This window comes from Macrobrachium nipponense, chromosome 21 (genome assembly GCF_015104395.2).
Source record: "Macrobrachium nipponense isolate FS-2020 chromosome 21, ASM1510439v2, whole genome shotgun sequence".
Lineage (NCBI taxonomy): Eukaryota > Metazoa > Arthropoda > Malacostraca > Decapoda > Palaemonidae > Macrobrachium > Macrobrachium nipponense.
The window spans coordinates 10,783,834-10,802,040 of record NC_087212.1 but is presented as its reverse complement, the minus strand read 5'-3'; the positions used below and the strand labels follow the sequence as shown (position 1 = coordinate 10,802,040).

General features: G+C 41.8%; 1 protein-coding gene and 1 long non-coding RNA gene across 2 annotated transcripts in view; one reads left to right on the top strand and one right to left on the bottom strand.

The window, feature by feature from the left end:
- LOC135197783 (MAP kinase-activating death domain protein-like) overlaps nucleotides 1-18,207 on the top strand; it is a 312,071-nt gene that overhangs the window by 187,248 nt on the left and 106,616 nt on the right. The window contains 7 exon segments of the mRNA XM_064224890.1: nucleotides 4,230-4,378; nucleotides 4,556-4,717; nucleotides 6,063-6,170; nucleotides 6,172-6,208; nucleotides 15,748-15,877; nucleotides 16,267-16,483; nucleotides 16,666-16,753. Of these exon segments, the coding sequence (XP_064080960.1) occupies nucleotides 4,230-4,378; nucleotides 4,556-4,717; nucleotides 6,063-6,170; nucleotides 6,172-6,208; nucleotides 15,748-15,877; nucleotides 16,267-16,483; nucleotides 16,666-16,753 (891 nt within the window).
- The window catches only part of LOC135197784 (uncharacterized), a 110,600-nt gene continuing 108,398 nt past the window's right edge, over nucleotides 16,006-18,207 (bottom strand). The window contains exon 4 of the long non-coding RNA XR_010310659.1: nucleotides 16,006-16,183. This is a non-coding gene — a long non-coding RNA (uncharacterized LOC135197784). The remainder of the gene's footprint in view (nucleotides 16,184-18,207) is intronic.

The following is an 18,207-nucleotide window of genomic DNA, read 5'->3' as shown; positions in this document are numbered from 1 at the left end:
TATCATGTTCCCATAGCCAGAACACTTCCGTCCATTCCTAGGCTTCAAACTAGGCAACAGATCCTACTCCTTCAAGGTAATGCCATTCGGGCTCAACATAGCCCCCAGGATCTTCACCAAATTGGCGGAAGCAGTAGTGCAAGAGCTAAGGAAACAGGGAATAATGTTAGTGGCTTATCTGGACGATTGGCTTATTTGGGCAAAGAACCCCAAAGAATGCAAAGAAGCAAACGGTCAGAGTGATCAAATTCCTGGAACATTTAGGTTTTCAAATAAACAAAACCAAGTCCAGACTAACACCGGAATCTCGATTCCAGTGTTAGGCCTTCAGTGGGACTTACAATCGCACACTCTATCAATTCCGTCGTTGAAAAGGAAAGAAATTGCAAGAGCTACAAAACAATTTCTCAAACGACAACAAACATCCAGGAGGTGCCAGATGAGGATCCTGGGCTCACTCCAGTTTGCATCAGTCACAGACGTTCTGCTTCAGAGCACCAAACTCAAAGATATACAGAGTATGGCGCTCAAGAGCGAATTGCAGATCACGGGACAAACTAGCCTTTATCCCAGCAATCTTACGGAAACGTCTCCGCCCCTGGACGGAGACAAAGAACCTTTCAAAAGCAATTCCTCTACAGTTTCCCCCTCCATCATTAGTGATCCACACAGACGCCTCACTAACACAGGGTGGGGAGGATACTCCCAGTACGAAAAAGTTCAAGGAACTTGGTCGTTTAAACATTCCGCCAGCTACATATCAATGTACTGGAGGCCATGGCAGTATTCCTCACACTGAAACGACTCCGTCCGCCCAAGAACTCTCATTTCAAATTAGTTCTGGACAGTGCAGTAGTAGTACACTGCATCAACAGGGGCGGATCCAAGTCAAGCCACTTGAACCATGTCATGATAGCCATCTTTTCTCTGGCATGCAAAAACAAATGGCACCTGTCAGCCACTCACCTGGCAGGAGTCAAGAACGTAGTAGCAGACGCTCTATCACGCTCCGCTCGTTGGAATCGGAGTGGACACTGGACAGGAGTTTCATTCAATTGGATCAGTCTACAAGTCCCCGGACTCCAAGTAGACCTCTTCGCCACGGAGTCAAACCACAAACTCCCTTGTTACGTGGCACCCAACCTCGATCCTCTAGCATACGCTACGGATGCAATGATCCTCGATTGGAACGAATGGAAGAATATTTACCTCTTCCTCCGGTGAACCTTCTCATGAAAGTTTTAGACAAACTCAGGACATTCAAAGGCCAAGTAGCTCTAGTAGCTCCCAACTGGCCCAAGAGCAATTGGTTCCCTCTACTCCTAGAGTTGAGACTCCGACCACTACGGATTCCCAACCCCAAACTAACCCAGTTAGTGCAAACTCAGACTGTGTCCGCTTCCTCAAGAATTCAGAAAACCCTAACTTTATGGATTTTCTGAAATTCGCAGCCATGAGGAATGCAGAAATTGATCCCCAGAATATCTCATTCTTGGAATCAGATAAAAGAGAATCTACTCTCCGACAATATGATTCATCTGTCAAGAAACTAGCAGAGTTCCTTAAGTTGTCAAATTCTCAAGTCATGACAACGAACCTAGCCATAACTTTCTTCAGATCATTGTTTGAGAAAGGCTTAGCAGCAAGCACTATCACTATGACCAAATCAGCTCTTAAAAAATCTTCCAATTTGGTTTTAGCATAGACCTTACGGATTCGTACTTTACGTCCATACCAAAAGCTTGTGCTAGATTAAGACCATCAACGAGACCTAAATCAGTCTCTTGGTTCTTAAATGATGTCCTCAAACTGGCCTCGGACATTAACAATGACTCTTGCAATTATATATCCCTCCTGAGGAAAACCCTATTCTTATTAAGTTTAGCCTCCGGAGCTAGAATATCAGAACTGTCAGCTTTATCAAGGGAACCAGGCCACATTGAGTTCCTCCCCTCAGGGGAAGTCCTCTTATCCCCAGATCGCCATTTTCTAGCCAAAAATGAAGACCCACAGGACAGAGGTCCTCGTGGAAAATCTACACTACTCAAGACATTTCCCTATTTGTCCCATGTCAACCATTAAGAGCCTACCTCAAGCAGAACAACTCTGAAATCTTCAGGCCCATTGTTCATTAGGAAGGGAGGTGGTACTTTATCCCTAAAAGGGATCAGGCAACAAATTTTATACTTCATTAAACAGGCCATCCAGAGTCCTTTCCTCGGGCCCACGATGTTAGGGCGGTGGCCACATCTATTAATTATTTCCAACACATGAATTTTGACGATCTTAAGAAGTATACAGGCTGGAAATCTCCGACAGTTTTCAAACGGCACTACCTAAAACCCTTAGAAGCCCTCAAATTTCCAGCAGTGGCAGCTGGAAACACAGTTTCTCCTGATTCTTAATTTTACTATAACTTCTTGTAGCCTTCCCTTCTACCTGCCCCATTGCACCCTTACTTAGTTTAGTCGCCTCCATGTATTGGGTTACCTTGAGTTTGCTTTTGTTCATCATTCTAATCGGATTCAGTTCCATTCTTTTGTATATATCAACTTATATCTTGTCTTTGCCTAACCTGTATTGTTATTGTTTGTTGTTAGGCTAACTAATTTTAAGTGATAACCCGTGTTTTAGGGCTTATACTTCCCTTAGGGTAAGACTGTAATTTTAGTTGATTATTATACTATTAACCTTACAAGTGTTTAACTTTACCTTCTTAATTTATCTGTACTGTTCCTCAAGCTTGGTGTTTGGCATTCTCTGGTACTATTTCACAGGCCGACACAGGTCAAGCCCAGAAAAGGGATTTTGACGAAGGAAAAATCTATTTCTGGGCAACGACCTGTGTCGCCCTGTGAAACCCCACCCTGTAGTTAGATTATCCTCACCCAGCTTACCCCAAGCTTGGAGGCTATCTTCAGGAATGACGTCTCAGGCGTCGGAGGCGCTCACGGTAGTAGTAGACCGGGAGCTGTAGCACAGCTCCTCCGTAGTTCGGGGTTTTGTCGAAGGAAGAAGCTAAATGGCAAGGGACCTCTGGTAGTGATTCCACTCGCTCCTTACTATACCGACACTTCTATAAGAAGTGAGCGAGCCATTTATCTTGGCATTATATTGTTTCTTTTTTCTCTAGGATGAATAGCAATATTTATTCTTCAGAAATAGTATCAAAGGAACCATTTCACAGGGCGACACAGGTCGTTGCCCAGAAATAGATTTTTCCTTCGTCAAAATCCCTTATATATATCTGTCAGGTAAGTTTCATGAACAAAATGTTATTGTTATAATACAATTAAGTTTGTTCATACTTACCTGGCAGATATATATAATTAAAGTGCCCACCCACCTCCCCTCAGGAGACAGTGGCACTGATAAAATATGAATAGAAAATGGGAATGGTTCCTGATATCCGCCTCCCAGCGGCGGGAATGGGTACTCCACACCTGGCCGCCCACTGCGTGTGCCGCGAATTTTGAAATTCTGTCGGACTTCAGAGAATACAGCTATATATATATCTGCCAGGTAAGTATGAACAAACTTAATTGTATTATAACAATAACATTTTTATTCATTTTTACATAAAGTGCTATTGCTACTTATACCAGAGAACAGCTCATTTGTGTGGTCTATGTATTCTGAATGCTATTTACAGATTTGAATTCTGCTTCTGTCATTCTCCTGAATAGGTTTAGTATCAAAAGACCCAAACTCTAATAGAAAATTTTAATTTTCTACATAGAACATCTCCTACTGTGAAGCCTGGTGTATTTTAATTTGCATTTCTGAAAACATTGTTTATAATGTAATGATTTTACAAATGCACTTTTAACTTCCTATACCACAAAGTCATTATGTAACTGTTTTTGTCCATAGAATCCAGTAGTAGTATATCTGCTTTAAAAGTGTGGATCTATGGTAGTCTAATGTAAAAAGTGTCATTAACATCTCTGTGTTTTCTGTGAGTGTTACAATTTTGTTTTATGATTGTCTTCATCTCAGTTTATTTGTAATCATTATTTGAATTATTTTTCCTGAATGCATAATAATAGGCATTATGTACAGAAATGCCAAAAAATTTTGAATTTATGATTGTTTCTGTCATCAAAACAACACTTTTACAGAAGCACACGGCCTTGTTGATTTTTATTTTTGACATATTATTCACAATATAGTGCAGTCATAAGGGTAATTGTGATACGGGTACTAAACTTCTTTTCACTATTTTACAGATAGTCCTTTTCTTACCTCAGGCCCCCGTGTAGTCCATGATCCCATAAGGTCTCCAGATGCTGATTTATCTGAAACGGCAACTGCAGATGTTCTTAGAGACTTACTAGTACAGAAACGACATGTATTACTCTCTAAGCTGCAATCTCAGGTAGGTAATTTTAAGTAGATGTAGAACAAGTACTCAAATTTCTAGTAGTACTCTAACTTTCATTTGGTATTTATTACTGTGACTTCCAAATAACAACTACTAGTATGTTTAGCTTATTTGTCTGATAACATTCTTGTATATTCTGATAACATTCTTGTATATTTTAAAAAAATGCAGGATTCAGAAGCTGGAGATGCTGTACCTGGATCAGAGGGACCGCCATCTTGTGGGGCAAGTGACACTGGTTCTATTATCACTAATCCTGCATTTCAAAGACAAAGAGTATCAAATCAGTCCATACGATCTACAGTATCAGACTCCGAACTTGAGCAAGGCATTGTAAGTCTTTGTATATTGTGAACTTTTATATAAATTGTTGTTTATATGTGCTTTGTGAAATTAGTTACTTTGAACCATTTTTATATTACATTTTAAAAATTCTTTAGGCTCTAGGTCCAGATGAAATAAAATAAAGTAGAATTGTAAGACTTTCAATTGAGGTTTGGTTATGATTGCTTTCGCTGTATAAATAGGAAATGTCCTTAAATTGAAGACCTCACAGTTGTTTACTTTATATTTGATTGCACTATTATTACTCTAATTAAACTGAAGAAATATTTTTCTTAGTGGATGCAAGAATTATTTGAAGATGGTCACAGATACAGAAATTAACTTTGTATAGTACTCCTGAAATTTCATTGCCTTGTAAATCTCGTAAATACTCGGCTTAAATGTGTAACCTTTAGTGTATATTTTATATTTTTTTTCGTTTCAAGTTTAGTACTTTACTACTAATAATTCAGCATTTCAAGTGTTTGCATATGAATGCCATTGCCTGAAAATTTATTCAATCACATAAGAAAGATATAACTGAAAATACTTGAATGAATATCTATCTTGAATAAAGCACAACATAAAATTGCTTATTGATAATGCATGATAGAAGTCAGACTTAATTTTTCTTCTTTTATAGTAAAATAATTAAGCCAAACTTATGTAAATATCAGTAAAGGGAGTTCAGTCCATCTGTTAAAATCTGGCAATATGATTGACATTAATTTCTTGGAATTGACAATGGACTTGTTAAAAATTGAATTGTAGCAATTTTTTAGGGCACTTGTGTTCAAAATTTTGTGTACAATAAGAGGAAAGATCATTACAATTATGGAATGCAAAGAAAATGTAATGGAATAATTATACAGGCAGTCCCCAGTTTACAACTGGGGTCCCGTTCTAGAGATGCATCATAAGCCGAAGATCGTTGTAAGCCAGAACATAAAAAGTCATAAGAAAACCATGCTTTTAATGTATTTGGGTGTATTAAAAATGTGTAAACTGCATTGTTATTGCATTTTTCATAAAAAAAAAAAACCTTCAAACATTGACTATTTTGCCTTTTTGGAGTCATATTTCTTCCGTCAGATCTGTGACATAACCCTGGAACATGCGTCGTAAACCTGGAAATACTTTCTAACGAATATACGTAATTGAAAAGCGTCATAAACTCAGAACGTCGTAAGCCAAAACCGTGGTAAACTGGGGACTGCCTGTATATTGTTTAGAATTAAGCTTCCAAGGGTACTCATAAACAAATAATCTGTCTACACTGACCTGGTTTCATCAGACATCTCGACTAGGTCCATTTTGCCATTTTCACTTGAAGATAATTTTTTTTTTTTTTCAGTTTCCCCGTGGCTCCAAAAGAACCTCAAGTATGTGGTCTAGTAAATCCTCACTTTCTACTGGATTTAGGTACCATGCTGGTAACATGATACCAACAAATTCCACAACACCCTCACCCAGATTCTGGGAGAACATATCTATTTGAAGGTAATTTTTATAATGGGCAGTTTCTTTACTAGATTTGCTCATTTCAAAGCTTACCATTTCACAATACAAAGGCTTCTTTATATGTGGTTCTGTGAGATAAGTTAGAAAAAGTATAATATAATGTAGGCAGACTGACTATAAAGAAACTAAGAAAAAGGCCAACATATAAAACCTCAGAGAGGAGAAGGCATTTACAGGCACCTGTCCTCCAAGGGTTGTTTGACCCAATCAGTGCTGAATGAGATAGCCAGGAGGTATAGTTCCAAGAAGAAAGGACTAGTTGAAGACTGGATCCAGTGGGAAGTCACAGTCCAAGTAGGACAGTATCATTTTTGCATTACTATACATAGAAAATTATCATCAGTCACTTTTAAACTGGTATGAACCTCAGCCACCCAGTTTATTCTTTACTGCTGGATAAACAACTTTACAAATGAAAAATTCCTTGTTCAAGGGTATACTGTCCAAGTATAATGATCACTCCTTACCAAGTTTTCTTTTCACCATCTAGTTTACATAAGTACGTCAGCAGTATGGCTGTCGCCCCCCCCCCCTCCCACAAGAGAGATTGACTTAGTTGTAATATGATATCCCTTGCTGAAGGCTAGAGAATATCTCTTGTTTGGGGCAAACTGTTAATGGCTTAGACCTGGTCTAGTTTTTGTTCACCAGCATGTGGTCTTAGGGTTCCATCTTCTGGGTGCTCAAGTGTCTTCTTTTCCCTTCTGGCGTTCTCAGAATGACTATTACATGTAAATATACCTTAGCTTCAGAAATATATTGTAAAATGAAGAAACTGCTAACCATGTTAGGCCACAGAAAACTTAACTACTACTACAGGCTAGAGTATAATAGGCACTAATACTTCATATATGTACAGTATTTTTGCAGTTCTGGAGAAATGCTCTTGTTTGGTTAAAATAGCTAATAATATTAAAAATTATAAATACATTCAGAATCTCTACAGTGTCCAGTGTACACATTGTTCTGCTTTTTTAATTCCCAACATCTTTCATTATGCCTCTGGCATATTTTTAATATGCTGTAGATAAAATGTAGCTAAAGAATTTCAAATGAATTAGGTTTGGTAAAATCAATTGTCACTAGATTCGTGTCAATCAGTGTTTCATAGGCCCAGTTGTGTATGGTTAAAGTTTTTATTAAATTTTTGTAGATGCCAACTCCATTAAAGAAAGGCTGCACTTAGGCTAAAGGTTCTCTAGAACAGTATTAGCTTATAAGTAAGTGGCTTAGCCTGAAATACCAAGAAAGCATGTATTCCACACATAATGTCTGACAATATTATTTAGATATGCTGAAAATATGTAAGTAATGTACAAATTAAAATTTTACAAAATGTCATTTAATAAAATAGTTTTTTTGTTTGAAAAAAGGGATTTTGACGAAGGAAAAATCTATTTCTGGGTGATTGGCTCGTGTCGCCCTATGAAAGTATCCTTAATATCATTCTTTCTAGGTAAAAATTAGCCTAAATTACCAGAGAAAAACAAAATTAAGAAAATGTCAGTAAAACTGACTCGCTCACTCTTAAAAAGAAGTGTCGGTATGATATAGGGGCGAGTGTGGAACACTACCACGAGACAAACACCAATTAGAACTTCCCTATCAGAATCCCCCCAAGAGAGAGCTGATACCAACGGGCGATGCAGCCTCTACTACTACTACTAGAGTCGCCACGGACAGCAGCGCCCCCTAGCGGTCATCCTTAATTAAACAGTAAATACATCTTGTCCTGCAAGGGGGAAAACAAACCATAAAAAAGGGGGGGTTTCATAGGGCGACACGAGCCAATCACCCAGAAATAGATTTTTCCTTCGTCAAAATCCCTTTTCTGGGCTCAGCTCGTGTCGGCCTATGAAAGAGTACCAGAGAAACAGACAAGATGGAAAAGGAAACAATGAAAAACAGTTTAAAATGATGGATATAATATAAGTAAATCAAATACAGCATACAAATTAAGCACTTAAACTAAACTTATTATAACAGTAAAATAATAGAATGTTAGTAAACTTAAAGTACTTAAATGGTAAATAAATAAATTACAGAGATGCATGTAAAATAAGGCAAATTTGGGATTTACTTAATTAGAATACATAATTACAAAATATATACATACATGTGTCCTACCCTAGCATAAAAATAAGGGTAGGTACACTGAAATCCATCATTAATACAATTATTTCCAAATATATACAAACACATTGTGACTGAAGTTCATCACAAACACAAAATGGTGAATATACAAACATATTGTGTCCTACCCTAGCATAAAAATAAGGGTAGGTACACTGAAGTACATATCAGTACAAAAGTGGTTGTCCCTAGCAAAAAAATAAGGGACAATCCACTATATGATACAACGGCTAAGGCTATGATGTTGAGTAGCCTGACGATAGGTTGAGGCATGTTGGTTGAAGTAGGTAGAAAGGAGACCTGGATCAATACTACAACTACTAAACAGTATCAGGGGAAACTATGTTTCCCGCTGCTACTGCTGAAAACTTTATTTAAAGATTCCAAGGACTTTAAAATAATGCCGTTTAAAGACTGTCTGGGGATTTCCATCCAGTATACTTCCTAAGATCCTCAAAGTTCATATGTTGGAAATAATTAATTGAGGTGGCTACTCCCCTGATATCATGTGCTTTTGGGAATGACTCAGGGTTGGCTTGTTTAATGAAGTAAAGGATTTGCTGTCTAATGCCTTTAACTGATAAAGTACCACCTTTTTCTCTCATAAAGAGAGCACCTGAGGATCTAGAAGAAGTACGAGAAAGAAAGGCTCTAAGAGTTGATACTGGGCAGAGAGAAGGATCCTGTGGAAGTGGGATAACCTTCCAAGGAGACCCACCTTGCAAGAGGATCTTCATTTTTGGCTAAAAAGCTACGATCCGGAGCAAGTAGAACTTCTCCTGATGGGAGGAATTCCACATGACCCGCATCCCTGGATAGAGCCGACAGTTCTGAAATTCTAGCTCCTGAGGCTAGGCTTAATAAGAATAATGTCTTCCTCAGGAGCATAATGAACGTACAAGATGAGTTGTCAGTATCTGAAGCTAGTTTGAGGACATCATTTAAGAACCATGAAACTGTAGTAGGCCTCTGAGAAGGTCTAAGTCTAGCACAGGCTTTAGGGATAGATGTGAAATAAGATTCAGTCAAATCTATCTGAAAACCTACTTGAAAGATTTTCTTCAAAGCCGATTTGTGAGTGGTAATCGTGCTAGCTGCTAAACCTTTTTCAAACAAGGATCTGAAAAAGGATATAGCCAAATTAACTGTCATGGTTGTGGTGTTCGATTCTCTCAAGAAAGATGCTAATTTTTTAACAGCTGAGTCATATTGTCTAATGGTTGACTCTCTCTTATCTGATTCTAGGAAGAGAATGTTCTGTGGATCAATGTCAGCATCTTTATTAGCCGCAAACTTCATGAAGTCCATAAAGTTAGGGTCTGGAGAGTTCTTGAGGAAGCGAACACAGTCCTCATTTGTACTGATTGTGACAGTTTGGGATTGGGGATCCGTTGAGGTCGGAGACCAATTCCAAAAGAAGAGGATACCAGTTGCTCTTGGGCCAATCCGGTGCAATCAGAGCTACTATCCCTTTGAAAGACCTTAGTTTGTCTAGGACTTTCAAGAGAAGATTCACTGGAGGAAAAATATACATCCTCCTCCACTGATTCCAATCTAACGACCAGGGCGTCCGTGGCATAAGCCAGAGGGTCCAGGTTGGGGGCCACATAGCAAGGGAGCTTGTGGTTCGCTTGTGAGGCGAAGAGATCCACTTGGAGACCTGGGACTCTCCGGCTTACCCACTGGAATGACCCGACGTCCAGAGACCACTCTGATTCCAGAGGAACTGACCGGGACAGGGCGTCTGCTATCACATTTCTTACTCCTGCCAGGTGAGTGGCAGACAGATGCCATTTGTGTTTGTTTGCTAATGCAAAGATGGCTATCATGACATGGTTCACATGCTTGGATTTGGACCCTCCTCTGTTGATGCAATGAACTACCACTGCACTGTCCAAAACTAGCCTTAGATGAGACTTCTTCGGGGAAGCAGTCTCTTCAGAGTAAGAAATACTGCCATTGCTTCCAACACTTTTATGTGGAGCTGGCGAAATTGAACTGACCAAGTCCCCTGAACCTGTTGAACTGAGAGTATCCCCCCCACCCGGACAGGGAAGCATCCGTGTGAATGGTTAACACTGGGAGGGGATATTGAAGGGGTACCTTCTTGGCTAAGTTCTTTACTTTTGACCAAGGCCGTAGTTTGGTTGCGGAGGATCTGTGGAATTACTGACAACTTGTCTCGATATTTGGAGTTTGCTCTTGACCGCCAAATTCGATTTATATCTTTCAGCCTTGCTTTCAGAAGGATATCTGTTACCGAAGCAAACTGAAGAGACCCTAGGATTCTCTCCTGGTTTCTTCTTGATGTCTGTTTGCATTTGAGGAATTGCCTGACAGATTTTGCTATTTCCTTCCGTTTGGCCACTGGAATTGATAGATTGTGGGAAGACAAATCCCATTGGATTCCTAGCCACTGAAAATGAGATTCCGGAGTAAGTCTGGATTTCGTTTTGATTTATCTGGAACCCCAGATGTTCCAGAAAGTGAACTACCTTTTGGTAGCTTCGAGACATTCCTCGACTGTTGGTGCCCAGATCAACCAATCGTCGAGGTATGCCGCTACCATGATTCCCTGAGCTCTCAATTGTTGTACAACCACTTCTGCTATCTTTGTGAATACCCTGGGGCTACATTCAGACCGAAGGGCATCACTTTGAATGAGAATGTCTGATTTCCTAGCCTGAATCCTAGGAATGGGCGGAAGTGCCTGGCTATAGGGATATGATAGTATGCGTCTGTAAGATCGATGGAGCATGTGACGGCTCCACGCGGAAGTAGGGTCCTTACTTGCGAGAGGGTAAGCATCTTGAACTTGTCGCAGCGAATGAAAGAGTTTAGCTTTGACAAGTCTAAGATTAACCCTTCTTTTTGTTGAGCCTTTCTTTTGGCACGCTGAATAAGCGCCCTTGAAATTTTAGATGTTTGACTCTCGCCAATAGCTCCTTTCTGAAGGAGTTCTTCCGCGTAATCTATCAATTCCTTTGACGGTACCTGATGAAATGATTTGATTGGAGGGGGATCTTTGATCCAACTCCAGCCTAATCCTTTGGACACTATGCTCTGTGCCCAATTGCTGAACCCCCACCTGTGGCGGAAGAGGAACAGCCTCCCTCCTACCTGGGGAGCCTCATTGCTGATGGGCGGGTTGGCCACCACGCCCTCCTCTGAACTGCCTACTCCTCGTGCCCCTTCCTGCGCCACGCTGACGAAAGTAACCTCTCGCCCTACCCCTCGGTTTGAGAGTAGCCTTGAGCCTCATAAGCAGGGTTAAAGGCCGGCGAGATAGCGTAGGAAGTAGATGGTTGAGATTGCTGGGGCACCAGGAGGAAAGGTTGGGTCTGTTTAGATGTGGAAGGTTGTCCCTGTTGGGTAACTGGGACTGCCTGCACAAACTGCTGCTGATGTTGAAGTTTTTTATAAGGCTGGAACCTCTTACCAGCCTTCTTTGGTTTCTTGCCAGCAGTGGGAACGGATTCCTGTTTCCTCTTAGAGGAAATACCCCACCTAGCTCTAAGGCTCTGGTTGAGTCTAGCAGCTTCGTGGTGGACTTCGTTCACTGCGGACTCTGGGAAGAGATCCGCTCCCCACATGCTCGCAGCCAAGAGTCTATTAGGCTCATGCCTGATAGTGCACTCTTGAAGGACATGCTTCCGGCAGTTCCTCCTGGCTTGGAAGAAGTCAAAAGCGTCTGACAGAACCGTCTGAAACTGAGATTTCGCCAGAATCTTGAACAGCGGTTCCGTAGCGTAGGAAAGAGCAGCCATTTCCGTAACGATGAGAGAGTTGAGGGACCTGCCAAACCTAGTTCGCTGCATCGAACTCTGCCTGGATTAGGGAATCCGGCAGCCTAGGTAATTTCTCACCGAACTGGTCCATGGCGCAGTCCGGCTTGAGTTTACCCAGCGTGAATGTAGCTGGCAGGTTTTCCCACAACTCTCCGAAGGCGGGGAAGAGTGGAGAAGTAGACTCCGACTCCCTCAACTGTGGAATGGGCTCATCCATGAGGAACTGCCTGAAGAGCCTTCTCCACCAATTTCGTGGCGAACGGAAGAGAGACCTCCTCTTCCGTCGCGAAAATAGTGAAGGGACTCTTGTAGGCCTGGAGTTTAGTGTTAGTACACTCCCAGTCCTCAAGGCAGTGAACCCATTCTCGCTGGGCGTGATCTCTACTGTAGAGAACTGACTCCTTCGAGATCTTGTCCTCTCTCGTGAGAGCCGTTGGCGTCAGCCTAGCATACCCCATGAAAGGCTGCGTCAGACCGGAGGGTAGAACTCGAAGTCCTCAATCCTTCGAGTACCAAACTCCGGGATCGAAATCATCCCGTCCTTAAAAGGAGCGTAGGCCGCTACTCTCCATGGATTCTCCATAGAGAAAGCTGGCAAGGAGTCGTAAGGCGGGAAGTGGAGAATCCCGTGCTAGATGCAGGGGAGACTGGGGTAGGAGCCTGAGTTAGCCCAGCCACTCGGTCCTCATTCTCTCTCATTCTATTAGAGAGGTCCTGGATAGACTGTCCAGTTTGAGACAGACTGTTCGATAATTGCGCGAACATCTGCTCAAAACGTGTTCCCAATGCTGAAATTTGGGAACCTACCAGCACCCCTACCTGTTCCATCATCCCTGGTGAGACAGCAGAGGGAACGCAGGTGCTGGTGCTTGCCACCCCTGCCGGCATAGCCGGAGAGGAGGCAGCGGAGGCGGGAGAAGGCAGTGACTCGGTGGTAGCGCGAGCCTTCTCCTTCGAAGCCTTGCTTCTGGAGCTCTTCGACTGGGAAGAGCTCGGCTTAGCCTTCACCGCATCGGCGTATGAAGTCGACGACTTCCTGGCCGAAGAAGACGAAGACGACTTCCTAGAAGTCGACTTAGACAAGGTCTTCGGTTCTCTCTTTCCCTTCTCCTTAGGAGGTACAGAGAGAGCGGGAGGGCGGCTAGGGATCTCGGATCCCGCAAAGCCTTGGAAAGAGGCGGAAGAAGAAGGGACAGGAGAAGATCCAGGAGCGCCCAAGGAAAGACCTTGGGCGCCCGACAAACCTACCTCAACCAACAGATCCTCGCTAACTACCGCCATTGGCTCAAGGTCAGGTCCAGGGCAGCGACGTCCGGAACCGACTCCTGGGATGCTACGACCCCAAACGATTGCTGGAGGTCTTGCTGGATGGAGGCTATCAATGGGGCAGCGGACAAGGGGTCGACGTAGCCCGTCGACTTGCCCGCGGGGAAGATCTGGATGGCCAGCTTCCTATCTAAGATGTAGGGCTGGCCCTTGGCGGCGTTTTTCCCAAAGCCGCCCACCCACAGCTTTCAGGGTGGCGAGGGCGACTTCCCTCACACACCGCTAGCCTGAAAGAAAGGTGAGATTAGCTACCAATTGTGGACAGGGTTAACAAACTTACGACTAGAAGTTGTTAGTAAAATCATAAGTAAGCCTATAATGGACATACCCCATCTCCCAGCTGACCGACCAGGTCGTAGCATATAGCGCAGGCTTCGGGGTGCCAGACGATCGTCTCATTGTACGACGTGGCACACGGGGCGTGAGACCTGCACTCGTCATGTCCACAGGGGTCGTAGAGCGTCGCATTACAGGCTGGGACCTGGCAGTTGGTAGCCTGTAAGTGAAAAAGTACATGAGTACAGAGTAAACACTTACAGCCTAACATATGCTCCGTTGGTGCCGGAGCGATAAAGTTAGATAAAACCAGAGCCCCGCTAAAATACGTGTGGTAACCAGGTTGGAAGATAGGCTATGGCTCCGCCAATGGCGGAGGCACAAGAATCAACCAACTAGGAGTGGTGGTAATGGAAACCACGACGGACAATGGCGGGGATGGTGATAAAAAAAATAATGATAACACACAATCATTGTAAAATATCTTATAATTAGGGTATATATCCTTAAAATAACAAAATTAAAACAACTTCTCTCCACCCGTCTACTAGAAGAGTGCGTAGGTAAGGGTAAGCTCCCTTCCGGTAGCGGGGGAGAGATATAAGGATATAGTAGGCAAGCAACCGACCACTCATAGCGCCCACCCTGCCCGCTAGCGGAGCCAATATCCTATAACCAAAGGGGCCCCGGCTGCGACGGAAGGCTCCTTACGTAACTGGAGGGAGGTGGCTGAGCAATGGGGAGGGGGGAGGAAGGTCCCGGCGAAACACGGCGGGAGCGAGAAAAGGGGGGAGGGATGGCCTACTCCTCCCCGCCTCACCAACTACCCGCATGGAGACCCGGTACCTCATAGTGGTCGCCCTATACCCCCTGCTGGGGGGACCCCCCGGTCACCTCCGAGAGTGTGAGAGAAGGCGATGAGGTTGTATAACAACCAAGGGGTCCCCAGCCCCTCCCTACATCAGAGAGGGAGGGAAGGGGCAGGGTAAGGTGCTATAGGCACGTGACCGCAAGTGGCCTAGGCCGCGAGCAACACAACCGTGGTAGGGCCACGTGAACCAAGCTGTACCAATATGTGGAACAAGCACCTAGGCTAGCCTAACACCCTAAATAATAAAAATACATCGAAAGGAGGAAGAGACACTTTTAGTAAAAGAGAAAGAAGCCCAGGAGGAGGCAGACTGTTCCGAGAAACAGGAGCCTACTCGGAGCCAGCGATAGCCGATGTAGAGCAAGAGCCGGGATGCTGGGCCGAAATAAATAATAGCCCTAAATACCAAGCTAAGAGAATGGTAGGAGGGCTGAACTAGCTAAAACTCGATGTAAACAATGAATGTGATAAAGTAAGCCCATAAGCATAAGAAGTCCCAGTATGGAGGACCGGGAATTCTTACGAGGCGGCATGGCCGCCACGAGACAACCGAGGAACCGTATATGACCTATAAAAAGGAAAATACTGGTACCCGGAAGACAAAAATACGGTAAAATGTTACTTATGAGTTACTTAACTTAGCCGTGGCAATTGCAGAGCGTTCCATGATGAAGATGCGGATAAATCGCAAGAAAAGCACAAGCACAAGAAAATGGCGACTTGTCGCTGGCGCTAAAAAATAAGGATGTCCGCTAGGGGCGCTGCTGTCCGTGGCGTCCTCTAGTAGTAGTAGTAGAGGCTGCATCGCCCGTTGGTATCAGCTCTCTCTTGGGGGGATTCTGATAGGGAAGTTCTAATTGGTGTTTGTCTCGTGGTAGTGTTCCACACTCGCCCCTATATCATACCGACACTTCTTTTTAAGAGTGAGCGAGTCAGTTTTACTGACATTTTCTTAATTTTGTTTTTCTCTGGTAATTTTAGGCTAATTTTACCTAGAAAGAATGATATTAAGGATACTTTCATAGGCCGACACGAGCTGAGCCCAGAAAAGCATAAAAACTATCACTGTCATCATTGCAGTTGATAAGGTATGAAAATTTCTAAACCTGACTTTTCTTGCTTAGGCCTGATTGGTAAAGAAAGATCACCATTATGGGACCAGATGCAGTTTTGGGAAGATTGTTTCCTAGATGCTGTTGCTCAAGAACGAGATATGGTGGGCATGGACCAGGGTCCCAGTGAAATGATGGAAAGGTAAGATAGATACCCTTTGACACTTGGTGGCTGGATGTTGTTTTTATATGCCTTTTACCTTAAAGATTCTGTATTCTGTATAACGTTTGCTGAAAAAACTGTGATAGCTTACCTCTGAATTTAGGTTTGAACTGTTGATGGTACTAAAGGTTCTTTGCAGAGTCCCATATTACCCAGCTGTGTTGCTTTCTTACTTTTATCTTCCATCCATTCCATTTGATCTTTCCTACTTAACTGTTCAACTTCTTCAACTTGACCTTGCTCTAATTTTCATTTCTCATTAAAGAACAAATCTTCTTGTGGGCCCTGAGATTCGAGAAATACTATAATTAAATGATCTTGCTAAAGTTGTAAATATTGATATTAATTTAAAACTTATGTTTTCATAGGTATAATAATTTAAGTGAATCCGAGAGAAAAAGGTTGGAACACGAAGAGGACAGATTGCTATCAACTATGTTATATAACCTTGTGGCCTTCATGGTGATGGTGAATGTGAGAAAAGAGGACATAAAGCGAAAAGTGCGAAGACTTCTTGGCAAGTCACACATTGGCCTTGTATACAGCCAAGAAGTGAATGAGCTGCTAGACCAGATAAACAATTTGGTAAGATTTCATAATACATAGTTTATTTATGTACGTAGCTGGATTATTCAAAGTAATTATTGAAACCTAAGCTAAGGAAATTCTTGCATTATGAAATATTCCTTAAATTATAGTTTTTTTTTGTATGGACACTTGTTTATGTCACAATTCATATTATCATTAATTTTTATTATGTTTTGCAGCATGGTAATGATATTGATCTCCGGCCGCTTGGATCTCGTCAGATGCACAGGCAGAGTTTCACAGTGCATTCTGGAACAGATGCATCTGGTGAGTTTTATTTAAAATCCCTTTGAGTAAAGATTATTACCTTGAAAAATGCTCATCATATATTCCTTATTCCTGTATTTTTCCAAATACTGTATGTGCAATAACTTGGAAACAACAAAATTATCTGAAAATTTCAGATAAAGCCTTCTCATGTTAGCTTATACACTACTTCATGTTTAGCCTGGCTATTGAATTAAATAAGCAGAGAAACATATATTGTCAATGAGCTTTACTCATAATACTGTAGGTTATTAGGAATATGTACCTCGTTGGCTAGAAGCTTCTGGCAACTATTCTCTGTTAGCACATGGCTTTATTAGAAATAAGAATACAGCATTCTAGACTTTCATTTGTCTGTGCATATTCATATTCAAGTAATTCTGAAATCTGTCAAATTTCTTGTGCATAATACAAATGTAGTAACTTATTTCTATCATTTATTTTATGTTTGATTATGTGAACTATCATTTTCTGAACAGTGTAGAAAAAGTGAAAAAGTTAATTGAATACCTTTGAAGCAGAGCCAATAAGAGGGTTACTGCATTTGCAGCCAAGTTTTTAGTTGTTAGTACAGAGACAAATTGAATTGCAATCTAATGACCCTGTAGCCATGGCCAAAAGAAAATTAATTGAAAAGGGAGGAAGAAAGAGTAGACTCAAGCCTGTTTAGGGATGAAAGTTTATGTGAGACTAAGGAATACCAATTTTCACAGAGTAAATGTAGGAAGAGGTGGCCTGATGTTGTCTGATTTAAATAGAGTTCATAGAAACGACACAGAAATACTTGCAGGATAAAGCAACTTGACCTATAAAAGTATAAGGGCATGACTTTTGTTCTACTATATGGATCAAAACAAGTATTTATTTGAATTAGAATATGTATCTTATTTAGATTTTTAAAACTATGTCTTTCGTTTTGCAAGATACTGAAGTTTGAAAAGTCATCTGTTGAGGAAGTAAAGATGTTAATATTAACTCAAAAACATATTATGGTACCATTGATTTGCAACTTTGAATAAGTTTGCCTGTTCAGTTAATTTTCTTTTGAATGGCTATTCAGCTGGAAACCTCCGATACAGGCAGTCCCTGGGTTACGACGGTCTCGGCTTATGACGTTCCGAGGTTGCGACGCTTTTCAATTATATTCATCAGAAATTATTTCCAGGGTTACGACACCTACAACACTGATCTGGCAGATGAAATATGACACCAAAAATGCAAAATAATCAATATTTAAAGGTTTTTTGATGAAAAATGCAATAAGAATGCAGTTTACATAGTTTTCAATGCACCCAAAGCATTAAAAGTAAGGTTTTCTAAGGATTTTTGACAATGTTCGGGCTTACGACGATTTTCGGCTTATGACGCGTCTCAAGAACAGAACCCCCGTCGTAACCCGGGGACTGCCTGTATATAAAATATTATTGCATTAATCATAATATATTATAGGAAAA